The following is a 22,672-nucleotide window of genomic DNA, read 5'->3' on the forward strand; positions in this document are numbered from 1 at the left end:
AAACTTATTTTAAAAACAAAAATACTAAATCGATGCTATAAAATTGCAACATTCATTATCCGATTGCATAAGCATCAAGAAACGAAACAGCTGTGGATGTTTGTCTCTAAAGAAAAATAAATGCAATGTGTGTGGTTTCACTTTGCATGACTTCACAGAGGTTACGTCATTAAATCAAGATGCGTTTTACATCAAAGCAATAGGACTAATGAGAACCTTCTGATAACATATGATATCTCGGCTCAGCTTTAAGCAGGAAATGACAGAACATCGACGTCATGGAGATGGAGTAGGACGGCGCTAAAAAGACTTTATAACATTTCCTGGCCCTGGATGATGTTGAAAGACGCTCAGCGAGGACCCACGAGACTTACAGTCGAGGGCCCGTTTGTTGAGCTGTGTTTATGGATCATGTGAATAATATAAACAGAAGCCACGTTTCTCCGCGCGCTCTGAGCTGGAGCTGAGTTGGCAACAGGACCCCACCTGTGTTTAATCACAAAGACACGATACTGTACATGTAACTTCACACCGATCCAGCTCTGAGGGCTGACGCTCAAAGTCTACAAGTGGAAGCATGAACTGAGAAGTCGCGCTTTGGACTCCTAAAACTTGCTCGCCATGAGATAAAGGTGAGTGAAAGGTCATAGATGTGAACTTGCCGATGTTTTTCCGAGCGCGCAGTGCGGGTGAGATGAGACTGTGACAGACAGCGCGAGAGATTGAGAGAAATGCTTCATTACGCTCTTAAATTTTTAAAAGCGTTGTGGAACTCGTGGGGCTGTTGCCATGACTGCAGCGGGGTAGCGTTTCCCTGCAGCCGGCGCATCAAATTCCACTGCGCGCAAACTGATTGATTCGCTACCAGTAGCTTTAAACTTCATTCTGCCTCTCAATGCACATGTATGCTTTTAAACATTAATTTACGGACATGATTGTGAGTACGCTTCACTTTCTAAAGATGTTTTTGCTGGAATATGTCTGATTTGTTAAGCTGTTGTGTTTATTAATGCATGAAATAGCCTATGCTAAAATGCATAAATATGCAGAGGACTCTGGGGCTAGTTGTCACAAGGATCTTGGCAACTATAATGTTTAGAGTCAGAAGTCCAAACAGACAAATGCTTGATTTTAGCTTTGTTCACCTAATTAGAATACGTAAACTAAACTTAAAAGCTAAACTTAAATTTTGTTCTTAGAATGGGGCAAGTTGTCACAATTTTTAAATGTTATACATGCATACATTTGACAACGTTTAATTTGATATTTTTTTAATTTATTTTACAAATATTTTTTTCAAGATTATATAAAATGTTATAGCTATTATTAAAATGTAATAACTATTTTACCAAGTATTTTAAGTCATATTTAAGTTACATTTTAAGATATGAATATTTGGTGTATTTTTTAAGTTAGTGTATAGGCATACTTTTTTTAACTTTAAAAAATAAATCAGTTGTTCACTGGAATAAAAAGTGTCACAACTAGCCCCGATTTCTTAAATGCTACCAGTTAAAAGTTTGCTCACACTTGATTTGATTTTTCTAATAATTTCAATGTCCAATGCTTAAAATTATTGTAGACACATATAAGTTGTGCATAAGTACTTTACAAAATTTGTAATGAAAGTAACATTTTATTTTATTTATTTATTTATTTTAACTGGATGAGATCAGATAATAAAGGAGAAACAGTCAACAAGTGACTCTTTAAAAAGATTTTTTTTTCTTTTTTTTTTGGCATATGATTTATATGCAGTGAATCTGTTTGTTTTCCTATCATAATAAAGTCACTTTTGTTCAGGCATACCTATGTTTATAAGATGACACTCAACACACAGAAAGAGGGAAAGGAACCACTGAGGAGAAGAGCAAGTACTCCCATCCCCTCCTCTCGTCAAGTGGGCAAGGGAGAAAGAGGCCCCTCCGCTGACCCATATCACCCTCCACTCGCCCAGTCAGCCTCGTACCACCCTGGAGACAAGAGCATCCACTCACGGGCCAACTGGTCTTCAGACTCTGAGTCGGACAGCTCTGAAGCTGAGTGTCTTTATCGTGTGGTTTTGTTGGGGGATCACGGCGTGGGGAAGTCAAGCCTTGCCAACATTTTTGCTGGAATACAAGAGAAGGATGCCCACAAACACATTGGAGGTATAAAATCCAAAGTATATTATGGCTTTTGTGAATATTTGTTCATGTCTACATATCAGGTCAGTTTAGTTGATTAAGTTGATTCATTCTGTTCGGTTCAATCAGCTCAATGTTATTGTTTAACACTAAATATAGCATTGACACACAACTGTAAAAGCGCACAGCATTGCAGGGCCTAAAATAACCGTGACTAAACTATTAGGTCTGCCTGATTGATTGCACTCTCAAATTGTCACGCGTCAAGATTGATCCTGAAACATTAATTGTATGGTGATATTGATTAATACATCAGTCAGAGCAAACAGTACATACAGTATATTGATTTGTGTACCAGCTGTTATCTAGAGCATTGTTGGCTGTTTTATTCCTTTAAGCACAAATTTTTAACTTTACGGCGGTTTAAACATTATATTTTTATACCATAAATGTAGAATCATTTCACTTTATTTTGCTGGAATATGTTCATTACTTATTACCGGACAGCACATGACTGATTTAAAGTCAGCACCGTTGTGTGGTCTGTCCCATTTGTCCAGTCCTGTCCATCTTTTGGTGTCCCAAGGGTGTGAGACAATCCATTTTGACTGACACAAAACTGGTCCATCAAAGATCTATGTATAAACCTAACAGTTTAAATTGGCTTAAATATTCAGCACACAAATGTATGTGTCTCCCTAATGCATTGAACTATGCAAAAATGCCTTTATCAAAGCAGTAAATGATCATCTGTGAGTGGCAATCTGTTGACCTACATGTTGTTTTTTTGTCTAACGGCATATGACCTTATGTCTCGTGGCTGTGTTGGCTTTGACCTGAGCAGAACATCATCCTGTAAATAATCATGTCATTGACAGGCCGATATGTGTATATTGATTTTTGTATCAGTGGAGACATATTAGTAGGCTACACTTCTGCATGACCCTAAATAAAAGCAGATTTTCAGGATTATTATCAGGATTCTTCTTCTTCTCTGTAGGGCATGTCTGGATTATATTTTAGATTTGGTCTTAACGTTTAGATGTTAGCTGACGTGAAATTTAAGACATTGAAGTTGATTAAGAACACTGTTATTCTTTTATCGTGAATTCACATGTTTCATGGCCAAGTTTGTCCTTAAGTGCTATACATCTTGTAGAGGTCTCGAAAAATGGCATTGAATCAATTTAAAGTGGAAAAATGAGACTAGGTCAGTAACAACCTGGAGCAAAGTGTGTTTTATCTTCTTGTCAGACTAGCTGTGCGATCAGTTTATCAGACACGGCTCAGTGATTTTTCCACTATCCCACTTCACATGCATTTTTCACGCTTGTGATTATAACAAAGCACTGTTCAAATGTATCACAGATTAAAGGCAGCAAAAACTTGTTTTTTAGCAGTTGGAACATTTCATGATAAAGCAGGGGAAATACTTTAAAAACCTAGTTACTTTAATAATATAATTTCCTTATATATTGTGTACACCTTTAATCTATAATTTCCAAGAAATATTTTCAAATGTATGTTTCAAAAGTATGTTTTTACAAAAATCATGGAATTTTTGAAAATCATGAAAGTTTCTGGGAAGTCATATCAGGGGTACTCTCTATGATATTTGTTTTTTGTTTTGTTTTTTCCTGCATGTTGATTGGATCACATGTGGACAAAAGTTTTTAATATATTTATATGCAGTGAAATGCTTTTATAAACTTTTATATAAAAAATACACTTCTAAATAGTAGATTGCGCCAAATTACTTGAGGTTTTCTTTTTAAGAATATTATCCTTATAACAAGTCTATTTCTTTATTATGAAATCAGGACCGCTGCATATTTTTGACTTTATGTTCACCAAAAAATAAATAAAATTAACTTAAAATTCAGAAATTAAAGACATGCTCATCATAGAAGAGATGAAACTGAATTAATGTAATTTTGAGTTTGATGGGTTTTTTGTTTGTGTTTTATTTTTAATTAATAGATAGGACAACAAATGAATTCAGTGTGATTGACCTAATTGTTTGTAGTGTATCTTCAGTTGGCAATTCTGTATTGGATGTCAGATTGATGTCACTGATGTTTTGGAAGTTACTTTATGTGCCAATTCAACTGAAAATACTGTGCATGTTTTTATAGAGGATACATATGAGAGAACCCTTATGGTTGATGGGGAGGAGACGACCCTAGTTGTGATGGACACATGGGAAACAGAAAAACAGGTATGCAAACATCATACATCAATATGTCTCAGCATATTGGCCTCAGTAACCTATGAATTACCGAATGTAAATAAAGGAAAATCTGAAGTCATGTGTTCTTCAGGGGGTTGCATGTGTCTGCCAGCCGTGAGTCTGTGGTTTGCAGACACAAGTCTCACCTACAGGGCCACAATGCCCTTTGTGCAGTGCTGTGGAAAAAATGTGGCCACTTGCTGCCAGTCACTAAACTCCATTGAGCGATGCCCTGCAGTGAGCAGGCAACATACAGCTGGCCCCTGCTGCTGACCACACAGCCAAGTACACTGATAGCTCTGGGGCCTAATTACACCGCTATCGATGACTCTTCTCTGTGAGGTCTGTCTGGCAGCTATGCTTTTCTGGTCATAAGAATTGTTTACAGAGATAAATAATTCTGTACTTCCAGATTAAAGGAAAACATGTTACAATACACAGCATTTTCTTGACACACAGCATTCAGTTGTTTGTCGTTCATCTTTCAGTGCATGCACAAATGTTTAAAGGGATAGTTTATCCTAAAATGAAAACTCTGTCATTATTTAGTCACCCTCATGTCATTCCAAACCTCTTTGACTGTCTGTCTTCTGTAAAATGTTTGAAGAACATCCTGGCCATTTTTTCCCAATATAATGAATGAAGACTGGGATTGTGAAACTCCAAAATGACAACATAAAGCAACATAAAAGTATAATAAGAGTGCTCTAGTTAAAATTATAAGTCCATAAAATGAGGACTGTTTGAAAGATTTTGTTTTTGAAAGAATCTTCTATGCTCACCAAGGCTGCATTTATTTAATTAAAAATACAGTAAAAACAGTAATATTGTGAAATATTATTACAATTTAAAATAATAGTTTTCTTCAAATAATTGTAATATATTTTAAAATTTAGTTTATTCCTGTGAAAAAAGCTGCATTTTTAGCATCATCATTACTCAGTCTTTAGTGTCACATGATCCTTCAGAAATCATTCTAATATGCTGATTTGGTGCTAAAGAAAGTTATTATCATAGGAGGTTCTTATATTATCATTGAAAAAGTTGTGCTGCTTAATTTTTTTTTTTTTTTTGGAAACATATCACCTTTTTGTAACATAAATGTCTTTACTATCACTTTTGTTCAATTAAATGCATCCTTACTGAACAAAAGTATTAATTTCTTTCCAAAAATAAAATAGCACTGACCCAAACCTTTAAACAATAGTGTAGCCTCAAAATACTTAAAATATGGCATATGATTGGTATGGACCATTTTCATTGTTTTTGAAGCTTGAAAGCCTTGTTGTCATTGTTTTGAAAAAAATGAAAGAAAAAAAAGAAATAATTTCATAATATAATAAAACACATTTAATAATAACTTTGTCACTTATTTGTGTTCCATTAAAGAAAGAAAGTTAAGGTTTTTTTGAACCACAGGTTGAGTAAACAATTACAGAACTTGTTGTGAAGTATTCCTTTAAAGTGTTTAAACCATTTTTTTTGATCCCCCAGGAGGAAGATGAGAAGTGGGTGCAGGATTACTGCATGCAGGTGGGCAATGCTTACATCATTGTTTACTCCATCACCGACCGCAGCAGCTTTGAGAGCGCATCAGAGTTACGAATCCAGTTGCGTCGCATCCGGCAGGCTGAAAACATTCCCATCATCCTTGTGGGCAACAAAAGTGACTTAGTGCGCTCTCGAGAAGTGGCAGTGGAAGGTGAGAAGAGTTTTGATTTGTATCATTCACACAGACACATTATAGTGGGATGTTATACACTACCATTAAAAAGTTTGGTTTAGTATAAGGAAGGATATTAATAAAAGAATTTGATAAAAAAATAAAAAGAATACTTTTATATACCAATTAAATAGATCAAAAGTGACAGTAAAGACATTTATAATATTACAAAGGATTTCTATTTCAAATAAATGCTGTTCTTTTGAACTTTCTATTCATCAAAGAATCCTGAATAAAAGGTATCACTGTTTCCACAAAAATAGTAAGCAGCACAACGGTTTTCACATTGATAATAATAAGAAAAGTTTCTTGAGCATCAAATCAGCATATTAGAATGATTTCTGAAGCATCATAACACTCTAAAGACTGTTATATGTGGAAAATTCAGCTTTGCCATCACAGGAATGAATTGAGACTTCTTTCAAGAGTATTTCAAAATCTTACCCCAAACTTTTGAATGGTCGGGTATATCACAGTCTAACTCGTGAATGCACAATTGTCTGACATGGTGCAGATGCATAAGCCTTCAAAGCCTTGTGACGGGTTTGGTTTTACACAATCCTGGTCTTCTGTGGCAGAGGGTCGGGCTTGTGCGGTGGTATTTGACTGCAAGTTCATAGAAACCTCCGCCTCCCTCCACCACAACGTTCACGAGCTCTTTGAGGGCATTGTGAGGCAGATCCGACTGCGGCGAGACAGTAAAGAGATCAATGAGCGCCGACGCACCATCTACAAGCGAAAAGAGAGCATCACCAAGAAAGCCAGACGCTTCCTAGATCGACTTGTGGCCAAGAACAACAAGAAGATGGCCCTGAAAGTGCGCTCCAAGTCCTGTCATGACCTCGCAGTGCTGTGAACCCACAGATCACTCTCAGTCCTTGAACTCTGGGTTCTCTCCTTTGTTTTCTGTTTGTAAGGCAAAAGAGGATTTGTCTTTCTGATAAGACTTCTTTTAGAAGAAGAATTGAAATTCAATTCACATTTTTTGTTTGTTTGTGTTGTTTATTTATTCATTTACGTCAGAATCTAGCATTAACAACCTTTTTACTGATTCCCCTGACGATCTTGAGGTTTTGCTCATTGTTCGATGTCCTATAGATCAGTTTTTTGATAGTTATTTGAATTAAACCAAAGGTTTATTACTGTATATCACCAATTAAGTGGACTTTGTTTTTTTTAATGAACATTTTATCAATGTTTGCCTTATCAGACTGAATAGACAATAGTTCGAATTAATTAACAAGCAATATTTATTATTCATTGTTGTTTATATGTTTTTCCTTAAATTATAATTTCACCTTGTTTTTTCTAACAAAGGAAGTATTTTGTATACAATGAAGGACATTTTCTGTATGAGAAAAGAACAGCCCATTGGAAAAGTCAAAGGATGAGCTGAGCTGAGACCAATATTATTTTTTTCTTACAAGTTTATTCTGTTAAAGCGAAAAAATATTATGTCAGTCATCATTTAAAAAGGGCATGTGAATATCCTTTATAAGCCTGTTCCAGTTTATTTGAAAGAGATAGTTGGTCAGTAAACATTATAAAGGTGTCAGCTATTTTTGCAGGAATAATAACAAAAAATAATGGTTTATAGGCTATTTCTCTCTATGTGTTTTGTCTACTTTTTTGGCACTGGACATAGAGGAGAAAATGTTTTTGTAACTTAATGTTGTTGGTTTGTAAATATTTATTTCCAAAATTTGTATAATAATAAATGGCTTTGAAATATGTAAATACAATTATGCTAACTTTCAGTGTTTTTTTATTAAATCCTAATCTGTTTTGAATTTCTGCTTTTTTCAATACCACCCAGTCTGTCTTTCAGGAGAACTTGAGAGTTTGCATATTTCGTTGTCGCAAGTCTACCATTCTTGATTCTTTTTAAGGATTTAGATTGTTTAAAATAGTTGTTTGCATATCGTTTCATCTGTAAGGTGCACTGCTGTTTATAATGGAAGTAGTTGCTCATGTTCCATTGCCTCACCTTGAACCTGCTACTATTTTTTTGTGAAAGAATTGTTCAGATATCCTGTCCTGAACAACCCCATTGTCTTTGTTCTCAGATACAGTCGAGTGGCTCTTGAGGGCTTTTCTACAACAATATGGAAATAATCAGTGAAATTAAATCACTGAAATTATGTTTAGAAAGCACTACGATAAAATGCCACGGTCAGTTTAGTGCTCCACTCAAAGCTATTAAGCAGATTACTCTCTCAAATGCTTATTTTTAGAGGATGTTCGGTGGATGGATCATACATAAGGTCAAAACTATTCCAAACATAAAGGCAATGCAACTGAAAACAATTACGCCTCATTCATTGCATGACATTATTTGTAATCTTTACATCTTAAACTGATACAAAAACAGTAGATATAGACAAGTGAATATTTACAGTCTGTGTTCTGCGTTCCCCAAGGTCAGACCTCAAAATGACCAAGAATGCCACTGTAAAGACGTAAAGTTTGTGGATAGTGGCTTTCCCAGATGCCGATTAAGCCTCATGGATAAAGTTACACTGTCAGTTGAGGGTCAACCAAAAAAAAAAAAAACTCTTAGACTACATTTGATTTGTGTTCATCTTCACAAAGATATTCCTCCAACTGTTGTGCAAAAATTACTCTTGTTTTATATTTTGACATACTTAAGAAGATAGTTCACAAAAAAATGAAAGTTCTGTCATCATTCAATCATTCATTAATGTTGTTTGAAACCTGTATTACATTTTTGTGGAACACAAAGATTTTTTTTTTAATCTGTCAGTTTTTTTTTTTTATTCTTACAATGAAAGTCAATTGGGGTCCATTGTTGTTTTAGACTCTACTGACTTTAATTGAATCGCCAAAAAATTTTTCCAAAATATTTTTTTTTGTGTTACAAAGAAGAATAAAAGTCAGGTTTGGAACAACATGAAGAAAATGATGACGGAATTTTCATTTTCATAAAAGGAATTTGCTGAAAATGTACTCAGCCTAAGGCCATCGAAGATGTAGATGAGTTTGATTCTTCATTGGAACAGATTTAGAGAAATGTATGAATCTTTGATGCTTTTTTCAGAAATTTGAACTCTCATTCTGACGGCACCCATTCACTGCAGAGGATCCATTGGTGAGCAAGTGATGTAATGCTAAAATATGTTCTGATGAAGAAACAAGATTACCTTAATTTTGAATAGCCTCAAGGTGACAACATTTTCAGAAAATTTAAATTTTGGGGTGGTGAACTATTCCTTTAACATTTAATGGATATGTATTGTTGCAACAGCTTCTCCCACGTCCATGTGCTTGAGTATTTATCCACATAGGGAGGACATGTGTTGGGGCAACCACTGTCCAGCACCAGGATAAGTAGCAGAAGGCCAGAACTGCAATTAGGCCAGCCAGTGTGCTGCGCCTGGGTCAGCTCTTTCCGCTGGCCCCCTTGTCACCATTGGAGTGGGGGAGGGGACGTGGCGTACTGGCTGGGAGCTCAGTGCATTGATTTGGTCAGAGTAATGGAAAGAATGCTCCACTCCACACTCAACCTTTCCCCCAGCTAATATAGCCTACACACATGTACATGCAGATCACACACAAATAAACATCCTTTCTTGTCTTTCTGTGCATGTAATAGGATATTTTTGCCCGTGTAGTCATACACATAGTTAACATTAAAACAATGTTAAAACGAACCAACATTTGGTGCCGTCTTCAGTTCAGATGTGCCGTTCTCCAAACTGTTTTGAACTATGATTCATCTCCCAAGCTATTTTACAATGTAACAATTAACTTCTGCACATACCCAGAAGGTATTTTTGTGGTTGAAACACATGCAAAGCTGTTTCTTCCTTTCATAACAAGTGTAAGTTTTCTCCAAATACCAAAAATAACTGCATTAAGCATCTGCCATGAAATTAAAGTAAGTAAAAAATGAACACAACAGGGAAAGAGAGAGGGAGAGCAGAATGGAAAAAGTGAATAAGGCCGAGGAGGTGGCAGTGCATACAGGAAGACGAATGGTCCTGCACTAGTTGCACTGACTGGTTCTTGTAACGTGTCAAGAATCTGGCGTCCTCCTGATGTGTGTCATGTTCATACTGTGGAAAGCCTCTGGAGAGATTTACATTTGGCTGCACTCATGCCTCACTGTGAGCACAGGGATAGAGAGAGCTAATTACGGAAAGTTGGCAGCCAGCAGAACATCAAGCAAGCTGTGGTGAGAGTCAGTGGAAAGAATGAGATTAAACCAAGAAAAATGTGGGGTCATATTTTTTCATAATTTTTTTTTTTTCTCATCAAAAGATGCGTATTTAATTGGTAAATTTGTATTTTTCATTGTAAGCCTGTTTCTCAAGGTATATTTGTTTACTGTTCTGGTTCACCGTCTGACTAATTATGTGGTCTCAGAGGTATGGTGTAAAACCATAGTCAGCTGAGTGACACTGACTTCAAGGCCTGATAGAGGAAAAGAGCAGCAGTGTTGTAGATAGATAGATAGATAGATAGATAGATGTCAGCCACAATTCAGAAAAAAGCTCACAGCTGTGAAGAGGTGAAACTAAAACATCAAGAGTGCAAAATAGACACCCTCTCTCTCTCTCTCTCGCTCTCTCGCACACACACACACACACACCTCTATGAACTGGTGTGACTGTTACACAGCCCAGAGTTTTGAGAATTTGCTAAATAAATTTAATAATTCAGCCATAGTGCAGAAAAAATGCATCCAGCAGTGAAGATGTGAAACTAGTTTTGTATTTTTCATTGTAAGCCTGTTTCTCAAGGTATATTTGTTTACTGTTCTGGTTCACCGTCTGACTAATTATGTGGTCTCAGAGGTATGGTGTAAAACCATAGTCAGCTGAGTGACACTGACTTCAAGGCCTGATAGAGGAAAAGAGCAGCAGTGTTGTAGATAGATAGATAGATAGATAGATAGATGTCAGCCACAATTCAGAAAAAAGCACACAGCTGTGAAGAGGTGAAACTAAAACATCAAGAGTGCAAAATAGACACACTCTCTCTCTCTCTCTCGCTCTCTCGCACACACACACACACCTCTATGAACTGGTGTGACTGTAACACAGCCCAGAGTTTTGAGAATTTGCTAAATAAATTTAATAATTCAGCCATAGTGCAGAAAAAATGCATCCAGCAGTGAAGATGTGAAACTAGTTTAAAACATTAAGAGGACCAGAAGACTCAAGAGGTTTTAAGGAACTAAGTTCTGATAAAACATTCCTGTTCATTTTTGTTACATTTTTAATTGAATTTTAATGTTCAAATTAGATTATGGGTAACATTATAGAAATACAATGCATTAATTTGATAAAAAATACAAACATTATACGATTATGATCTTCGGTCTGTTTTGACCGCGAATAAAACGTGTAACTCATAAATTAACAATACCAGACGATTAAAATAAAAAAAGAAAGTTTTAGGGTGTGTTAATTGTTTGTGTCTTTGCAGTTCGCACTTCCGTTGTCTGTGCGTGTAACACGAGCTCCCTCTAGTGGACAGTCTCGCGCGTCTCCTCTTATGCAACAGAAACGAGTCATGCACGCGCAGTGGCTGTTTGTCGCCAGTCAGCTTGTCGTTTATAACCGCAACACGCGCATTGTGACTAGTATTAGTTTAAACCATCAAGTTCTGGCTTAATACAATTGTGTTTTTTAGGTTTGTGTGGATAAGAATTAATCTACTGGGGTTGCAACGGTAACAGAAGCGAACAGCAGATCCGGGTTTTGCCGCTCGTTTGCGGAGTTGGGGTTGTAAAGCTTTGTAGGCCGCAGTGTCTGAGGTAAGACGGAAAGGCTAATGGCTAACGTTACTTACTGTTTGGATCTGTTTATAAGAGCAATCTGACCAATATCAATTTATTATGTGCCATACGTGGATCACGTTGATGTTAAATGTTTTTAATTATTGTATTTACGTCATTTAAGGCGGGTTGTTTCAGCTTGTTTGCGAAGAGGAAGCGACTTTAGCTAGTTACGTTAGGTTAACGTTAATGCGCTAACAAAGCAAGCTTCAAGATTCTCTGCTGATAATACGAAAGGTGTGGATATGTAACATCCAAATCTAGATATTATTTCGTTATATGTGCTAATGTTGTGTAAATTTGTCCAAAATGTGATAAGTAGCAAGACGTTTCGCGACAGTGTGTGAGAAAAATAACGTTAGTTAGCCAGGAAGCTAACGTGCTTAAAAGTGCGCTTCATGACCACGTCCAGTCCGAAATCAGAAATGTAGAGTCCGAGTTTAAAGTACTATTTTGGGAAACAGTCCAGACAAATATATGTGTTGTGACTTCAGAATAAGATTTCTATTCTTAGGTTTAGCATTAAACGCCACTTAATACACTGTTTTCCTCGCCTGCAGATCAACAACAACATGGCCGATGATTTGGACATTGAAGCAATGCTCGAGGCTCCATATAAAAAGGTGGGTGTTTATGCAAGTGAATAAACTCGCTCAGGAATCTGTAAAGCTTTCATTTGAAACTGCTAACCAGTCGTGTTTTCTCAAGTCTTTATTGTCAGATCAATAACTTGAATGTTTCTGTCATAGTGGTTTCAATGAATAAATTGCCCATCTATCTCTTTTTGTAGACTTGCCTATATCTCACCTCTACTCCCATGAATTCCAGTGTGAACTGTCAAAAAAATGAAGGTAGTAATTGCCCAATATATTGATGTACTGTGGTACCCTTGGTTGAAATACATAGGCAAAATGATACATAGGTACCACCAGAGTAAATGCAGTGGAAGCACATAAGAACTGGTATGAACTCCGTGGAGACAGTACTCATGTTATTGTATGCATGGTATTCTTAGCTTCATATTTTTATCGAAAGGAAGTTTACTTTCAAAATGGCTAGAACTAGATTGCATGTTTTACAGTATATGGCAGGTAACCACTAAAATGTCATAATCCTCAGTAGGGCTGGGCGGTATATCGAGTTTGTACGATATGTCAATATTTTCTTTAAAAACTGGTAAGTCATAGTTCATAGTTTCGCTTCGCATATTATTTTAAGCGGCTCGGCCCGTCAGATGCTTGGACAGTAAGGCTGCGTGTGCTGCTGACAGAGACACTAGGCTACTCGCGCTGTTTAATGTGTTTGAGATGTGCTGTTTCCCTTAATGCAAAACTTACATTTCACAGGTATATTCTCCATCTGTAAATGTTAGAAAGTCATGGAAATATTTCCATTTTGCTGTCAGACTTCAGTGAACGAGTGCCGCCACGTGCATGTGCGCCAAACAGACAGAGCTCAATTAAATGAGTGCAATAATTCTGACTAAAATATCAGACCTGCCAACCTGTACGCATTTTGCGTAGCGGATACGCATTTTGACCTCAGAGTACGCTGATACGATTTGTCACTCTAAACTACGCAAACAAACCTGGTGACGCCTCTGTTCACGTTCAGTATTCAAAACAAGCAACAGAAAAAGATGAAGAGTTCAACCAATCAGAGTGTTTTTTTTGGTTTTGCTTTTAAATTTCCATGCGTTTTATTTCTCCCCAAGCTTGCTCTGTTTGTGTGTCCGTGAGTCTGCGCGCTGAGATGAGGAAACGCCTGCATCTGAAAATGCAACACACGCCGAGCATCTTCCCTTGTAATGACTAAACCTTTTGTCCAACAACAAAAAAGAACATTATAACATTATTTTACTGCACAACATCAGACAAATATTTAAAATAATTTCCCTCTTGATCTGATGTGGCTTCTTATCACAGAATGACGCAGAAATAAATTCTACACTGGAATAACGGCGATTAGCAGTGGATTATAAATATAACGTTACTTAATTATTAAAATGCTCGAGGTGGTTTTAAGAACACAGTCAGTTTAAGAAATACGACATTGTCGCAGTACAGTGTTTATTATCTTAATGTTCTTTTAGAATGTCATCATTCAAAGCATTTCTGACTTTCATTCAGTTTAGGGCTGCACGATATATCGTTTCAGCATCGATATCGCGATGTGCGCATCTAACTTTGTGTCAGTACGTCATAAAGTGAACGCGGCATCAGTTTACTGTCGGGGATTTGTCGTGCCGCGCCTCATCCAGTGTAGACGGCATTACTGATTATAATTGTATTTTGTCGCGTCACGCCGCGCTGCTCGAGTCTGGTGTAGACACGGTGAGAGCCACGCAGATGCACGTAAACACTGAATTCTGTTCACTTCTGCTTCTATTTATGCCTGACATACTGTGCTCTGCAAGTATCCTTGTAAACGCAGTTGCTTAGGTGAAGGGAAACAATTGAGAAAGAAAATGGATGTGTAATAGTATATTGGTTTACAGCAGTTTAATGTTCCTGAGGCTTTCTGTGTTATGATTGTTAATCAAACAACAAAACACAAAGAAAAATCACTTTTGTAGCTTTAAAACAGATTTATTAAATTGAATTTATACATTGAAGACTATGCAGTGTTATTTTACATTTGATTATTCAATTTCTGTACCTGAATATTGTTAGACTAACCTGAAAAATATTTCTGGCTGTCTTTATATTGTTTTATCGACGGATTGTACAGGTTTGTTTATTTACTATGCTGATTTACTCGCCTACAAAATCACCCCAATCATTGATAATTTTTTTTCCAAATAAACTATTGAAGTCATGTGGTGATTTTTTTTTTTCATATCGCAGAAAAATAAAATATCGCAATGTGAGTTTTTTCCAATATCGTGCAGCCCTAATTCAGTTACAGCCATAGCTGGCTGTTTTTATCCATATTAGGGATTTCCTGTAGAGTCCTGACTCATGAGTTCTATTTCTCCTATAATGTATATGTGGATTTTCTGCGCGAGGGCGCCCCCAGGTGTCCAGTGGGAATGACACACACATTACATGTGTTCATAGCACTAAATAATTGCCAATCCATAAAAATAATACTTATTTTTTTTAAATAGCATTTAAAAATAGCAAAAAAGAACTAAACCAAAAACTGTGGTATTTATTCAACTGTGGGCTAACTGTATTGTTGCATCCCCACTTTTTACTCTAAAATACTGTATAACAGGAATATCACAAACTGAGTGCAGAAAAAAAAATTTCCGAAGTTGGCAGGTCTGAAATATACATTTCGCTGAGGTATTTGTAGTTGGACAATAAATGTGACATGTAGAATTTTAAACCTACAAGTAAGTCTATTTTTATGATAGCACTGACTGTAAAGTGACTGTAATGGGGTAATCAAAATAGCCAAACAACTCTGTGCTTTTGTTCTTATTTATTTTCATTTTTATTTTAATGAATTTAACTTGCTCCTTATTTTTGTTTTTAGATTGCAATGTTAGAATGAAATGTGATTTTAACCCTTTTTTATAGTAATATAATATAAAGTGGTTACATTCACTTATTTGTTTTCATAGCCTTATATGTATTGTTTTGTTGGACAACATTGGGCGGTAAGTGAAATAAATAATATATATATATATATTATATATATACAGATTTTTTTTTTAATCCGAATACAAAAACACAGATATTTACCGTATATTGTAAATTGGCCAAAAAATACCAAGATATTAATTTTTGCCCATATCGCCCAGCCCTCAATCCTCAGTGCAGAAATTCTGGAGTTGACATACACAAGCAAATCCACAGAGTCTCCTTATTCTCTATTCATCACTTTGAAAACCTGAAATGAATATACTGTAAATGTCATCTGTTTTGGTGGGGAAAAAAAGTATTTATGCATGCTGCTGACATTTAAAAGTACTTATAAATGGTTATTCTGCGCTTTTTCAAACTGGAAATGATGGGGCTCAGCATATAATATCATAATATTCACAATAAGATACATGCATCTTGTAAACAATCTAGCCTCTTAACAACAACAACAAAAGAACAACTCAACTTTAGATGGTCTGTGGGAGTCGCTATTACTAAGCCGTGTGAATCCCTGTTTGCTTCAGGGCGAGATGTGTGACTGAGGTGGCATCGAGCTCTTTCAATCAACGAAGGCAAATGGGGTGAAGATCACTGGAATGGCATCCACCACTGGAGCTCGTTTAGTGGCTGGATGCTAGCGTTGCCACTTTGGGTCTTAGGCTCAGATAGCCTTGGTACTGAACCTGTTGGGCTGCTTAATGAATGAATGAAGTGTCTAAAAATGCAATGCTATTTTACATACCCAGCATAGCACTAGCACTTGAATTTTGGCCGTCCTACACAAGTAATACAAGCACTAGTAAGGAAGAACGACTTTGGCAGCCATGTGGATGGTTTCTAAAGGTCCCCCTTGTATTTGTCATCCTCCCACTCAAACACTGTAATGAACTCCTATTTAATGATCATATCATATTCTCTTTTGTTCCCATCCCTTCTTTATCCTTACGACTTGAAATGTTTCGCCGTCCTCCTCATGCTGTCTTCTATCGACCCTGCTTAGGATGACAACAAGTCCTTAAGTACCAATGGCCATGAGGAGCGGAGCAAGAAGTATGTCTTTATAACCTTTTTAGTTAATATACCTTTTACAAAACTTTTAATGTTTTATGTACTAAACTTGAGTTTTTTATTGAATTGCAAGGAAAAAGAAGAGCAAAAGTCGCAGCAGAAGCCGCAGCCGGGAAAGGAAGAGAAGCAAGAGTCACGATCGCAAGAAAAGTCACGACCGCAGGAGGAGCCGCAGCAAAGATCGAAAGCGCAGCCGCAGCAGGGATAGACGGCGCAGCCGTTCCAGGAGCAGGGAGCGTGGTGGTCGCTACAGAGCTCCATTGTACGTAGCCATCTTTTGCTCTGGGTTTTAATCTTCATGTTAATTGTCCACACAGTTTGAAAAAACAGTGCTCTTTGAATGTCTTTTTTACCATAGCTAGTATGTTAACTTGAAGTAAAAGGTTCACACAGTGCTCCTGATGAGTGTGAAAATGTCTTTCGGAGAATATTAAGTATGCAGATGAGTATAACTGCCATCCCAATTTACATGTCTGTTTTGAATCAGCAGAAAAGATGAGTAGATTCCCCCAAAACAAGGAATTTGTTGTAATGTGTACAACATTTACCCTTGTGTAACCTATTGAAGCTTACCGTATATATATTTAGCACTAGCAGTAGAGCGATTAGTCGTAGCTGCTGAGATTGAAAACCTTGTTTTTAAATCACAGTTCTGGCCTGAAATTTAACGGTGGTCCCAGGGGGAAGACTGGCCCACCACCTGCCATCAAACTAAGGTTTCTATGATACTATTTTTGTTGTGTGTGGGTAGTTACTTGTTCTGTGTATGACTCAGACATGGAAAGTCTTTCCAAAAGTACTCACAGAAATTCTCTCTCAGCCGTAAAAGGTCTAGAAGCCGCAGTCCTTTCAAGAAAGACAAAAGCCCTATTAGGTAAGTTTATTTCAGCTTTGATAATTAAGTTTTCCCCTACTAAATTCTTTCCTGAATATAGTAATTCATTGCTTGTGTTTTGTCTTTTGCTAACAGAAAGCCCATTGATAATCTCACCCCCGAAGAAAGGGATGCACGCACAGTGTTCTGCATGCAGCTGGCAGCCAGAATCCGACCACGAGACTTGGAAGAATTTTTTTCTGCAGTGGGAAAAGTCAGTGTTTGTGTATCTATAGTTTTATTTATTTATATAGTTTTTATTTATTTACTCTAATTCCTATTGTTGTTCTTGAAAGGTGCGAGATGTGAGAATTATCTCTGATAGAAACTCTAGAAGATCTAAAGGAATTGCATACATTGAGTTTGTGGATACCACCTCTGTACCTTTGGCAATTGGCCTGTCTGGTCAAAGACTACTCGGAGTACCAATCATTGTGCAGGCTTCACAGGTAACATGGTCACTCCGAATGTGGAAACATTTGCACAATCTTTGGTTGTAGATGTGATCATCTTCTAAATGCAAATTGTGTGTTTGGTGACCAGGCTGAGAAAAACAGAGCAGCTGCATTGGCCAACAACTTACAGAAGGGCAGTTCTGGACCTATGAGACTTTATGTTGGCTCATTGCATTTTAACATCACAGAAGACATGCTCAGAGGCATCTTTGAGCCATTTGGAAGGGTAAATAGTGCCATTAATTTTTTTTCCCACTTCACGTTATGTTATGACTTTGCTCTTACTCATATTGATTGTTCATTTTTCATACAGATTGAAAGTATTCAACTGATGATGGACAGTGAAACAGGACGGTCAAAAGGATATGGCTTTATCACAGTAAGTTGTGTGGTCAAGTTGTTTTCGTACAGAATATCTGACATTACAAGACAAGTAGTTGGTGTCAAGTTCAAGAAGAAGCTATTCATCTTCTCAAGAGCTTATTACCATTCCTCTTTCCTCATAGTTTGCTGATGCCGAATGTGCTAAGAAGGCTCTGGAACAGCTTAATGGCTTTGAGTTGGCTGGCAGACCAATGAAAGTGGGACATGTGACGGAGCGGACTGATGCCTCCACTGCCAGCTCCTTCCTGGACAATGATGAGCTGGAAAGGACAGGCATTGATCTGGGAACTACTGGTAGACTTCAACTCATGGCCAGACTGGCCGAGGGTAAGGATGTACTCTTTGATCTGCTGTATAGTTTTCGTACTGTTATGAAGTGAATGTCTTGTGGTATTTTTTTTAGAGGGATTACAATGCTTACATTTTTTTCTGTTAGGTACTGGTCTGCAGATCCCACCTGCTGCACAACAGGCCCTTCAGATGAGTGGCTCCATGGTAGCCATGGCTGCAGCTACTGGTCAGTTCCTTTTCTTTTGGGTTCAGTAGATGTGCCATTAATAAGGTCTATGGGGTTTGCAATTAACATCCATCTCTTTCCTTTCAGCTGCTATGAACCCTGGATTGAGTTTTAACATCAATGTGCCCACAAACCAAGCTTTGAATCTACCATCACAACCAATTGCAACGCACTGTTTCCAGCTGTCTAACATGTTCAATCCAAACTCGTAAGTAGCAGGAGAAAATTGCAGGTATATTGAGAAAGTAATGTTAAAGAGCATTTTTGCCTGAATTACATTTCTTTCTTGCAGAGAAAATGATCTTGGTTGGGAAATTGAGATTCAGGATGATGTCATTGAGGAGTGCAACAAACACGGTGGAGTCATACACATATATGTGGACAAGAAATCAGCTGAAGTATGCTTCTTCCCTTAAAGGGGTCATATGATGCTGCTAAAAAGAACATTATTTTGTGTATTTGGTGTAATGAAATGTGTTTATGCGGTTTAAGGTAAAAAAAAACACATTATTTTCCACATACTGTACATTATTGTTTCTCCTCTATGCCCCGCCGTTATTATTAATTTCTATAGTAAATGTTGAGCATATATATATTCATTTGAAATGTACTTTTGTCATTCTTTTCAGGGTAATGTCTATGTGAAGTGTCCCAGCATTCCTGCTGCTATGGCTGCAGTCAGTGCATTACATGGACGCTGGTTTGGAGGTAATTCTAAATTCTGTACATCTTGAGTTGAGGATTGTCTAAAGCAATATGTATTATGATCTGATATGTATTATGTAGGGCTGGGTATCGTTCAAAAATTTTCAATATCGATAGCAATTCCTAAACTATACCAATTTTAACGATACTGATTTTCGGTACCAATTTCATGAAATCTGTTTTAACAAGATTACATTACCTCGACAAAAAAAAAGCACGAAGGAACAAAATGTAACCAACACGTGTTTTCTCTTCCGCGATCGCTGTTCTGACTTAGGAAGCTCATTCGCTGCTCATATGTCAAATCATATTACGCGTTCATAACTAGGGGTGCAATGGGTCGTAGTTGATCTGTGATCCGCATGGACCTGGCCCCACGGTTCGGCACGCATGTGATTCGCAGATTAACTGTTAAGTTTAACCATCATAGAGTGAAAGTTTATCATTTGCACATGTTTTGTCTTGCCAATTTACACATTCAAGCAATGTTAACTCGCGCTGTTTTCTGTGCGCTCAAACTGCCACACAACCAAAGCTTGCACACGCAGAGAGCGAGACAACGCATGAAGACCGAATTGATTCCTCTTTCACATACACACAAAGTTATGTTAAAATACCCATTTTGGCAAGTATTCTAGTCAAAACAGTCGGTTATGGCTTAAGTGAAAGTAAACAGCTGAGAAAGAAAACGGATGTGTGTCAGTATTAGGTCCATTTGGTCTTAAAGAGACCGCAGCCAATAAATACCTGCTTCTGTCCGCTAATCAAATAACACCACAGCTTTAACAAAGATTAATCTTTATTTAACGTGTGAGCACTATTGTGTTATTTTACACTGAATTATTACATTTCTGCACCTGAATACTACTGTTACTGATTTTATTTGTAACTGTGTTATGTTGTATTCTATGCTATTACAATCTATGCTTGTAGTTTGTGTAATTGTTCTTGTTTTTTACTGACTTTATTAGTTAAGCTAGTAGTTTTTGCTGTAGTATAGAAGTACTTAAAGTAAGCATTCAGTCAAAAAATTTTTTTTTTTTTTTGCTGAGCCGAAAAATGATCTGATCCATGACTCAAAATCCGTAATATGATCCGAACCGTGAGTTTTGTGATCCGTTGCACCACTATTCATAACTCACCGTCTCCTATGAGAATGTCCATTACGTTTCCAGGTTCAGTTCTGTACATAAGAAACCCAGAAAAACATTTCTACAGATGAAACATGAACCTAATAAAACACGATTATGACAGTATATGATTTGTATGTGATTTTCATGAGATTCTGCCTAATTTCATAATACAGGGTGTTTACATAAGAAATGCTAAGCAGGTGTAGCGATTAGATTGATATAAAAGGCTACAAATAACATATTTCAGCAACATTATATGACCAAAACAAACATTAGATCGCAATCGGAAGTTATTACAAACACTCGAGGTGGTTTTCGGTCGTGGGGACGGAGATCTTTTCTGAAACGCAGTGGAAACGCCAGTATGGACGAGGATTGTTCATTTTAAAATGCTGTTTTAAAACAAAAACGCCCTAGTGTAAACTTAGCCTTACATCTATGGTGGTTGGGATGCTCACACACACTACAGCCTCACATGTGAGCCACGTCTCTCGGGGCGTAAACTAGTAGGAGTGTTCGACTTGACGAGGCATTGCGCAGACTGATCGGTGTATGATATCAATGTACCATGAGAGCTATAGAGAACAGAAGCTTTTGAATCGGTATCGCGGTACTTTGATGTCAAACACTGATCGATCTGCACAGCGCTGCATCAAGTCGTACACACTAGGGCTGTGCAATTAATCGCATGTGATTGTCATGCGCATCTCGTCAGTAAAGCCGGTTCCGTGATTGGTAGTAAATCGCCATCACCTGCTTTCAGATGGAGCGGCATTTACTACACACTGACAAGCTAGGCAATATCGCGTCGCAGATGAATCGCATTCGATTATGAACGCGATATTGCCTAATTGTCAGTGAACTACGGCTCTGTGTAGTAAATGCCGCTCCATCTGAAAGCAGGTGATGGAGATTTACTACTAATCACGGAACTGGCTTTACTGACGAGATGCGCATGACAATCGCATGCGATTAATTGCACAGCCCTAGTACACACCTAGTGTTTTTCCTTGATTAACTCTTTAGGTTTCGAAATTTGGTACTGAACGACAAGACATTTTTCGATACTCAGTGGTATCGAGGAAATTCGGTTGGTGCCTAAAAAGTATCAAACTCGATACCCAGCCCTAGTACTATGTAATCTGTCTAAAACCCATATGTATTATTGTCTGAATTGTTATATCTTATATTTCAATATTGTATTCCAGGTAAAATGATCACAGCAGCTTATGTTCCTCTTCCTACATACCACAACCTTTTCCCAGAGTCAGTGCAGGCAACACAGCTTCTTATGCCCAGTCGCCGGTGATCAATCACCTCTGGAAGACTCAACTTTTTCAGCCTTGTTCTTTTTAACTTTTGGACAACATTAACAGTTCTGCAAGCTGTGGCACAGTTGTTTTGTTTCCTTTTAAGTTGGTTACAAAACCAATAAGTTTAAAACTTTTACTTGCATAGTGTCCTTACAGGTCTTGACGTTGAGAGAAGTTCTGTGGTGTAAAAGAAGTTTCCTATGTACAGCCTACTTATTGAATTTTGCTTCTTGACCTTTTATTGTTCATACATTATTTTTTTTCCCTTCCACATATATTGTCTTCGTGATAGATCTGATTGGCATGTTTCTCACTTGAGGAAGTGTGCAATTTTGACAGATACACAATATAAATAAGTCTTGGATTTAAACTGCAATTTTGATCAGACATGAACATATTCAACTTTTTGGCTCTATGAGCTGTGGCAACTAAATGGCTGACACAAATATCTTTTGTTCATTTAGAGACCATAAAGTTTAGAACCATCTTGTTTTTCTAATCGATTTGATTTTTGTAAAGTCCTTGATGAAAGTTAATTTCAAATAAAGCCAAGATAACTGAAAAAAATTGATCCTCATTTAATTTGAACAGTGTGAATTCCTATGTTATAAAAAAACAGCAAAAGAGAGATGTCCTTTTTTGTTGTTGAGGTTTGTTGCAATATTTATTGGTTGAAGTAATGACACAGTCGGTTTTTGACATGCTTAAAGTGATTTTTTACATTTTTATATTGTTTCCTGAGGTGCTC

General features: G+C 37.1%; 2 protein-coding genes across 5 annotated transcripts; both read left to right on the forward strand.

Annotated features, from left to right (window-relative positions):
- The first annotated feature begins 242 nt into the window (after positions 1-242).
- Positions 243-7,183, forward strand: LOC107727184 (GTP-binding protein REM 1-like). Of its 2 annotated transcripts, none has more exons than XM_016536967.1 (5): positions 243-632; positions 1,804-2,150; positions 4,262-4,344; positions 5,851-6,058; positions 6,658-7,183. In XM_016536967.1, the coding sequence occupies exons 2-5, from the start codon at positions 1,823-1,825 to the stop codon at positions 6,933-6,935; spliced, it is 897 nt and encodes a 298-aa protein (XP_016392453.1). In that variant the 5' UTR covers positions 243-632; positions 1,804-1,822; the 3' UTR covers positions 6,936-7,183. The 2 variants fall into 2 exon arrangements, with proteins under 2 accessions (XP_016392453.1, XP_016392454.1); XM_016536968.1 differs by lacking the exon at positions 243-632 and adding an exon at positions 697-937.
- A 4,394-nt stretch (positions 7,184-11,577) lies between these two features.
- LOC107727188 (RNA-binding protein 39-like) lies at positions 11,578-22,531 on the forward strand. Of its 3 annotated transcripts, XM_016536975.1 has the most exons (17): positions 11,579-11,861; positions 12,443-12,505; positions 12,673-12,733; positions 16,476-16,525; positions 16,617-16,805; positions 17,194-17,259; positions 17,364-17,417; positions 17,514-17,631; positions 17,714-17,866; positions 17,961-18,098; positions 18,186-18,251; positions 18,379-18,583; positions 18,693-18,773; positions 18,861-18,981; positions 19,066-19,171; positions 19,403-19,481; positions 21,820-22,531. In XM_016536975.1, the coding sequence occupies exons 3-17, from the start codon at positions 12,728-12,730 to the stop codon at positions 21,918-21,920; spliced, it is 1,533 nt and encodes a 510-aa protein (XP_016392461.1). In that variant the 5' UTR covers positions 11,579-11,861; positions 12,443-12,505; positions 12,673-12,727; the 3' UTR covers positions 21,921-22,531. The 3 variants fall into 3 exon arrangements, with proteins under 3 accessions (XP_016392462.1, XP_016392461.1, XP_016392460.1); XM_016536974.1 differs by lacking the exon at positions 12,673-12,733 and having other exon boundaries at positions 11,580-11,861; XM_016536976.1 differs by lacking the exons at positions 12,673-12,733; positions 17,194-17,259 and having other exon boundaries at positions 11,578-11,861.
- The last annotated feature ends 141 nt before the right edge of the window (positions 22,532-22,672 follow it).

The sequence above is a fragment of the Sinocyclocheilus rhinocerous genome, unplaced genomic scaffold (genome assembly GCF_001515625.1).
Source record: "Sinocyclocheilus rhinocerous isolate Xijiao unplaced genomic scaffold, SAMN03320098_v1.1 scaffold6, whole genome shotgun sequence".
In the NCBI taxonomy this organism is placed as follows: Eukaryota; Metazoa; Chordata; class Actinopteri; order Cypriniformes; family Cyprinidae; genus Sinocyclocheilus; species Sinocyclocheilus rhinocerous.